The 8,322-nt window shown below is 39.4% G+C and overlaps 1 protein-coding gene across 1 annotated transcript; it reads right to left on the bottom strand.

Moving 5' to 3' along the window:
• Positions 1 to 4,273: 4,273 nt before the first annotated feature.
• On the bottom strand, positions 4,274 to 7,972 carry LOC126802007 (acid beta-fructofuranosidase 1, vacuolar). Its single transcript, XM_050529520.1, has 7 exons — positions 7,488 to 7,972; positions 7,267 to 7,275; positions 5,615 to 6,471; positions 5,367 to 5,528; positions 5,062 to 5,282; positions 4,877 to 4,964; positions 4,274 to 4,745 (listed from the first exon to the last, which is right to left on the bottom strand). Exons 1-7 carry the CDS (start codon positions 7,885 to 7,887, stop codon positions 4,542 to 4,544), a joined length of 1,941 nt encoding a protein of 646 aa, XP_050385477.1. The 5' UTR covers positions 7,888 to 7,972; the 3' UTR covers positions 4,274 to 4,541.
• Between the last annotated feature and the right edge of the window lie 350 nt (positions 7,973 to 8,322).

Raw genomic sequence — 8,322 nt, 5'->3', positions numbered from 1 at the left:
CACACGTGTCCACCAAAAATTAATTTTTGGTAAGAAAACCCGTAAATTATGACAAGAGAGATAGATTGGGAAAGAAATTTGGTGGGATTAGATGCGGAGAATACTCGTGCTAATATGGAGTTGGCATTATTTGATTGATTGTGTGAATTAGGAGGGTCAAAATAGTAAACTACATCGTCCCTCTCATGTAATCAAGTGAAAGAACCATACATAGTTGATCATTTCATAGTTGTGAGCAGGGTCAACTGACCCCTATGAGCTCCATGTAGCTACGCCTATGGGTGTAATGTTTGATTGTTTGACTTAATTACTGCACAATTGGTCAGATCTAGGAGTAATGTATCCATATATAGTTTTATTTACTCATCGATCGTAGCTCACCTTCGAATAAAGAACCTAATCTCCTTTTTTTTTGCTCTCTTGGTATATTTGTACTGTACTATAATATTGTATGAAACAAATTTATCGCTCACTCATATCATGTCCATTCTATACTCACTATCATAATCATTCATATCAAATTTATAAGATGAGCATGATATGAGTGAGCGACAAATTTGTTTCAATATTATATCTTGTATTCCACCCCGTGCTACAAAATGCTATATAATCAAGTTTCAAAAACTCAATCAAAGGACAGATTTCGTGAAATCCTGTGAAGACTTACATTGGGATATGCCTGCAAGATCGGAAGCCGGTTTAATTAATCAAACTTTTACTATAACTAGAACCTTCCTGCTTAATGAATCTCCATATGGAATTCGAGTATAGAAAATTAACTCTAAGACGAAGTCTTTTGGTGAAACAAGAATATGGAGCCAGCTTATACATCGTTACAGAGAGGAAATGACAGTTAAATAATATACAAATGAAGATTATGGATCACATAGGCTATTATAACATGGAAGACAAAGAAAAGGGCTGGCTTCCATTCAACAAGACCCAGAAAGATAATACATAAACTATGTCTAACAGAATTGGCTATGATTATAAATTAAGCATAAACTGGCTGCATCTTTGGGGCTAATGAACAGTTTTGGCTGCAATGATAGAGCCAAAAGGTTCCCTAATTCAAATTAAAGTCTAATGCTCTATTATATACGCACCTTATCACTTTTAAAAACTTTAGACTTAATTGTGAGTTTTAATATACAAGTAACGGTCGAATACAGAGACAAATGCACATGTAGGAGGGGATTTAAGAATGGATAAATACACATTATGTCACAATGAATCAATGACTACATGATTTCATTCTAACTGTTACTTTCAGACAATTATGTTGGGGCCTTGGAAAGTTCTATAGCCCAAAGCAATTTAAAAAACAACCCAATCCTGCCTTAAATGCCCATATCCTTATAGCCCAACGTAATAGGTTGCTCAGTTGCCAAAAGGTTTTCTCTATTTAAACGGTGAACTTGCCTTGTTCTTTCAAGCTTGGCCATGGAGGTGAGTGAAAAACAACAGAATGAGAAAGCCGTGTTTGTTATGGCGAGTTTTCGTGGTGGTCCATATCATGGTGCACTGTATAAAGTGAAACTTGAGCATGGAGAATCCGGTGAAGCTTCCGGTGGTGCAGGAGTTCAATCCCCTCCGCAAGTACTTCTCCCAGTAATTAAGTTTTTTGATAAGTCTTTGAATCTACCAAGAATTGTTTCTATGAAGGTGTTGGAGATGAGAGATCCCACATCTAAGAAGTGACAAAGAAAATAAAACTTATAAGTGGGTGGATAATAACCAATTGAATCGAGGCCATTTGTGATTAAAACCCAACACATGTGAGGTGGTTAAGTTGAAACAATATCGGTACAGTTGGTCCACGGGCCACACTTGTCGATGTTTAACATGGTATCGGAGCGGGTCCCTCTCCAGTCGCGCCTCCAATCTGTCGTGGATCCGAGTTGGGTGCCACTTTGTCATAGGTTCAAAATGGGTGTCATTATCATGTCATCGGAGAGTTTCCGATTGGATGGTTATCAAGTGTCGTTGGTTACTGGACATTGGTTTATTTAGTCCCAGTATGTGTGATGTTAATCTATCACATGCAGACCTAAAAATTGAGTTGCACGTGAGAGGGCGTGTTGGAGAGGAGAGATCCCACATCTAAGAAGTGACAAAGAAAATAAAGCTTATAAGTGAGTGGATAATAACCAATTGAACCGAGACATTTTGTGATTAAAACCCAACACCTGTGAGGTGGTTAAGTTGAAACAATATCGGTACAGTTGGTCCACGGACCACACTTGTCGCTATTTAACAGAAATTATATCTAATGGTAAACGGACACGGTTTCCCTCCCCAGCCCATCACAACCAACAATTCTTTTGTTTTTATCACAGACTCAGACACAGCCTCAGACCTCCTGCACATCTCTCCGCCCAAAGCAGTTAAACCTTATGGTGCCGTTATATCTGCATACGGAATGTTGTATTACCTTGCACATCCGGCATGCTCCCCATGCATTCCAGACCCATCCTTTGAGCGATATAATCCTGCCACTGATTTATCGGAGTCCTTGCCTTCTTGTCCATATAAGACTCTACCAAAGCCGAGCATGAAGACAGTTGGTTATGCCGTCTGTTACGGCTATATACTGATTTAGATGTATAAATGCAATGACTGTGCAGTGATGGCTATTCATATTGATACACATGAAGTTAAAGTCACAAAGTCCAGATATCATCCAAGGAGGGCCGTGGTTGTAGACGGTATCATATATTCCCTGTCGTTTGCTCCGAACCAAATTATGGCATTCGATCTCTCTTTTTTGGCGGGATTCAAATGGTATTTGTATCCTAGGCACACCCCTGCCTTTGTATGTTATGGAATTCCAGAATCCTCCATCGCCGATATTAATGGATCATATAACTCAGAACTTAGTTCATTTCGGGAGGTTAGATTTTTGTCTTATAGAGACAGGTAGGAATGGACATTCTATTGAGCATCAATATCTTTGTGTTACTACATTTCGAATCCTCACTGGTGAAGGAGGAGTAACAAAAATCAGAACCCTACGTTCATATATCTTTCAAGTCGACTTGATGGGCAGGGGTTGTGGCCGTATGGAAGTGAACTTCAGTTTTATACCGTAAGTTGCCTCAAACATGTTTCCGTTTTACTTATGATCTTTTTCAATATTGATACATTAGCATTCTAATTTTTTATGATTTATTTTGTTTTGAAATTCAGAGATTGTGAGGATCATGAACTTGAAGAAGATTACCGTCCAATTGCACCACCTAGAAGTAAAAGTGAAAGTAAAGCAGATGGGAGGTTGTATGTTGCAACAGGCAGAAAACATGACTTCCTTTCTGTTCCGACCAAAGTAGCAATTCATAGCTGGATTTGACGGGACATTACAGTAGCAGCTTTGGGAGGGTCTTGACTGATTGGTTTTAAATGTATTTGGATTAATTATTATTTAGTCAATTTGATCACATTTGAGATTTCTTAACAATTTTGGATGAATGCCTAAAGAATTTTCTGATCTCTACTTACATTCTTGGTGCAAAACATGTGAATTGTATTCAAATGCGTGCTTCAATTTTCAATTGTGCGCTGTGTTGATTGCCAGAAAATTTGGCATTCCTTGTGAATGCATCTCTGAATGAAGGAGGGAAAATGTTACAACAGATATCACATTCAACTGGCTTCACTACAAAAATTGTGCTCTCAATCAACAGATAGACATGCTTTATGAGGGTTTATCTCTGTTGATATTTGTTACCTAAGCACACCTCTGCCTTTGCAAGTAAGGAATACCTCTAAAGCACCATGCCCAATGTTGGAGGGGATAACTCAGAATCTAGTTCATTTGGGGAAGTTAGACTTTTGCCTTGTAGAGACAGCCCGGAACGTATATTCTATTGATCATCAATATCTTCGTATCACTACATTTCGAATCCTCGGTGAAGGAGGAGGAACAGAAGTAAGAACCCTACGTTCATTTATAAACAAAGTCGACTTGATGGGCAGGGGTTGTAGCCTTTTGAAAGTTAAATTCAGTTTTATAGCGTAAGTTACACATGTGATTGTTTTACTTATGATCCTTTTGTGATATTGATCCATCAGGATTCTATTTTGCCACTTATTTGAGTTTCTGCTGATTGTGATTTTATTTCAAAATTCAGAGACTGAGGATGTTGAGCCAGAAGAGGACTACTGTCCGACTGCAACGGCCAGGTAATAGTAAAAGTGAAAGTTTCAGCTTGTATTTCATTTTCAAGATGATTATTCATTTTCAATATGACTTATGCGGCAGAAAGATGGAGGAATAGGCAAAACTAGTATTTCATTTTCAAGATGATTATTCATTTGAACCAATAAGGTCCAAAACCAACAGATATTGCTGAAGGGCATACCCTTGTTACAAACAGAATGGGCACCCAAAGAATATTACAAACCACATTTTACATTTGTTTGCCAGAAAATTTGTCAATTCTTGGCGGACAAATCTCGATCGCGATGAATGCAACTCCTAATGAAGGAGGGAAACTTACAACAGATATTCAGTTCGATTGGCTACTACAAAACTTGTACCCTCATTCGACCTGGTCTAATGGGAAAGGGTGAATGAATGCTGAGTTCAGCTGCCAAATCTTGAGGGTGGCCTTAACATTCAGTCCTGTTGCATTGTTGAACAAAAATAGTCTCGCTGCTCCGTAGATTGCCTCCGTTGGATAAACTCGAGATGTAATCACTGTCCTACCTCCTTGGGCAAAGCTCTCTACAATTGAATGATCAACCTGCAAACATCCGACACGGAAAAAAAATTAGTTTATAGATCGACAGGTTGTCGAAGTAGACTGACTAATTGGCACTCGTATATACTAGATGAGAGAACATATAAACTTGTTAAGGGGATCAAGATACGCACCACTACTCGCGCGAAGTGTTTTTCACCCTCTAACACAGGAACTGCACTTCCATAAACTTGTTTGAAGACATCAGGAGCCTTAGATGACCTGCATTGACAAGCATCTTACATCAGAACGCTACACATTACAATTTAGCAATTTCTCATTAGCATCTCTTAAGGTGAATGAATTCGGAGATCCAAACCTTGTCTCGTCTGCGCAGAAATAAGTTGTGACATCCCCTTCAGTTGAATTGGCAATGTTGAAATAGATTGGGGTTAGCTCTGAAAGAGTCTCATCTGCAATGACCAGAATACCAAATGGTCCAAATGAGGTTCTATCTGTAGCACCATCACCACAACCTACACTGCTATTCACAGTCTCTGATTCCAGCGGTTCTATTTCAAACTCCACAAAGATATCCAGCTGAAATAAACAATACAAGGTGAGCTAACATAACTGATATGTAACAGAAATGCACATGTAACCAAATTTACTAGACAAACAAACCTGTGTAGCTGTTCCAATATCAAGTTCAACAACTGCTCCTGCTTCAACCAAAACATCACTGAAATCGGTGCTGTTCAATCTCAAGTCCTCAATCTCTTCCACCGGCCATTGGATCAAATTGGTGCCGGTTTTGTTGTCAAACAACACACTCCTCGGAATTGTCTGTAACATTTATTTATCTATTAGAGTGTGATCTGCAATATTATCACTTTATATGGTACAAATAATATCAAGCAAGAAAATCATACCTGAACGGACGCCCAACCTTTGGCCAAGTCGTCGGATTCGGTATCGGTCTCATTGATCCATCCCCACAGGATCCTTCTCTCCTTGTTCTGGTCATAAAATGTCTTTGAGGCATAGTATCTACCATAGTCATACTTCAACCCAATACCCACATCAAGAGTCGGGTTATCGGGCACCCATGTTTCATTCTCCTCAAAATAAGTCCCAAGTGCATAGTGATCCACTTTCGTATCATCTAAGCTAGCCTTAAGGACATGCTTGACACCCGGGTTATTCACGGACGTGTCCAAACCCTTCGACCCGTTTATGGCAACCGGGTAAAAGTCAATGCACTCCCACATACCCGTACCCGGAACCGCATGCAAGACCCCCTCCGAAATATTGTAGTTTATGAAATCCTCAGTGGTGTACACGAAGGAAAGACCGGTCGTATTGACTTTGGAGCCAATGGTAATGCGCCACTTGCCATCAGGCCCAACCCATGCGGTTGTGGGGTCACGGAAATCCGTAGATAAAATGCCGGGTGGAGGGGTCAGTACCGGGTTACCCGAGTACTTGACCCAATCCAGGAGTAAGGGATCAGATAGGTTGGCCGGATATGCAAGGCATTGAACTTGAACCGCATCAACAGTGTCACCGGTGTACAACATTACGATCTTACCGTCGGGGAGTAGCGTAGCTGACCCACTCCAAACGCCATTGGCATCGTACCATTGATCGGCAACCATTGCGAGGGGGAGGTATAGCCAGTGGATCAGGTCCGTCGACACGGCGTGACCCCACGTAATGTTACCCCATATGGCTGAGTCCGGATTGTACTGGTAGAACAGGTGATACCAACCCTTGTAAAACAATGGACCTACATGAAAATAAAAACATTGGAATAAAATCGATATTATGAATACGAACAATATGATAAGGAGTTGTAACCAAAAAAAAAAGATCAGGAGTTCGGAACCAAAAAAAATGATATGGAGTGATGGGCCCGCAAAGTCGCAAACACCTAACTGGCCATAAAATTGAATGGTGGGTAGGGATGGACGGTGGGAGATGAGCACGTGACAAATATAAAATCACTATCACCGATATTATGCCATTATGGGAACGTTTTGTGCCAAATGGCAGGAAATAACTGGTTAATAGCTGCCTTGGTAACCCGGAATGTCCAGGTCATCTCATCAAGCTTGGCCGGGACAATTGTGGCCACTGATTGGACCATAATTCATAGTAGACCTTTCCGGTTCACAAATTTGTATAATTTGGATTTTACTTGGTGCCTTGGTTGACTAATTATGGTAAATTCTGTTTTCCATGAACTAGTAATAATAAAAATTTATTTTTAACCACATAGAAGCTCAGAAAAATACTCAGCTTCCGCTATTATGAAGGAAAAAATAATTACTGTACATAAGAGTTAATGTATCATATTTAGATTTCAGCCGGCTAAACATGCTAAAAATACGTATTATTATAAGTGACAACGAAAATAAAAGATTCGTGGTAACATATTTAGTTGTTTATTCGATTTAGAAAAAGAGACACTCAAATTTGACTCAAGGATGGAGTATCTATTTCATTGTAAAAAACTACAAAATCAGTAATAATGGGGTTTACTAATGTGCTCGAATAAGAGATACCAAGTAAGGAAACTTACCATTAGGATCTGAGGTAGAAAGCAGCCAGATTCCCCCGCAGCAAAACAGGATGAACAACACGATGAGATTAGTAACAGTAAACCACAATTAAAAACAAAATCAAATAACAAATCATAGAATTTGGATTCATGTCACTTATGGAAATCTAATCAATCATTGAATAGAAAAGGTGAAAGAAACCTAGCTGTGCAAGCTGAGATTGTACTTAATTGGTACCTACCATTCATCCAATTCTCTTCTGGTTGAAAGTGAAAAGCTGTTCTCTGCCAAGAAAACATAGCATTAGTCCAGTTATACGACAACTCGTCGGAAACCGGCGGATTTGACTTGGCTGAGACTCCTAGTGCCTTCCCTCTCGGCTCCCACGACGACGAAGTTTCCGAAGCTGGAATAGTTGACTGCGGACGATGATGATGTTCGTCTTGTTTTTCGGGCACTACATCCGGCGGTTGTTGCGGGCCTTGATGGATGATTAGTCCAACCAATGACAACAGAAACACGACGGAGGCGAGGATCACGGCAAAGCCCTTCCAGGGACGCCGGTAATTTGTTGGGGGAGGACCGGAAATTAAAGGTTCCTCTCCCGGCAAGGGAGCGTAGGGAGAATCACTAGTGTCCATGCTGAGGTTTGGTTTGGTTTGGTCGTTAAATTTGTAGTGGTGTTGATTATGAGTGTGGAAAGGAATAATGTGAGGGGCTTATAGGGTGTGGATAGGTGGTTGTCGAAATTAGATAGGAAAAGAGAGAGCCTTCTATGATCTGTAAGCTAATTATGAATTTTAATTTTGATTTACTAAAAGGGGGACAACAGTAAAGTTTAAGAGAACTCTAGGACTTGGTCGTATATATACATTTTATCCACATTGTGTTGATCCAGGAGGATCTTACGCATGATAGTATAATATAATTAATATATTATACTATATTATTTAATTAGTTATAAAAGATAATATAATATTAAATTTATTATATTATCTAATTAATTATAACAATTAAAACTTTTACGGTTTTAAAACATTCAGTTTTAAACCGATAAAAGTTAAAGGTTTACATTC

Source organism: Argentina anserina, chromosome 7 (genome assembly GCF_933775445.1).
Source record: "Argentina anserina chromosome 7, drPotAnse1.1, whole genome shotgun sequence".
NCBI lineage: Eukaryota > Viridiplantae > Streptophyta > Magnoliopsida > Rosales > Rosaceae > Argentina > Argentina anserina.
Note: the sequence above shows the minus strand (reverse complement) of the source record. Positions and strands in the feature narration are given on the sequence as shown.

Coding starts and splice junctions, on each gene's coding strand:
- LOC126802007 (XM_050529520.1), bottom strand. CDS start 7,887: ATGGACACTAGTGATTCTCCCTACGCTCCCTTGCCGGGAGAGGAACCT. Junction 5,283..5,366: donor ATATTGGAACAGCTACACAG/GTTTGTTTGTCT, acceptor TGTTTATTTCAG/CTGGATATCTTTGTGGAGTT. Junction 4,746..4,876: donor AACACTTCGCGCGAGTAGTG/GTGCGTATCTTG, acceptor GGATGTTTGCAG/GTTGATCATTCAATTGTAGA.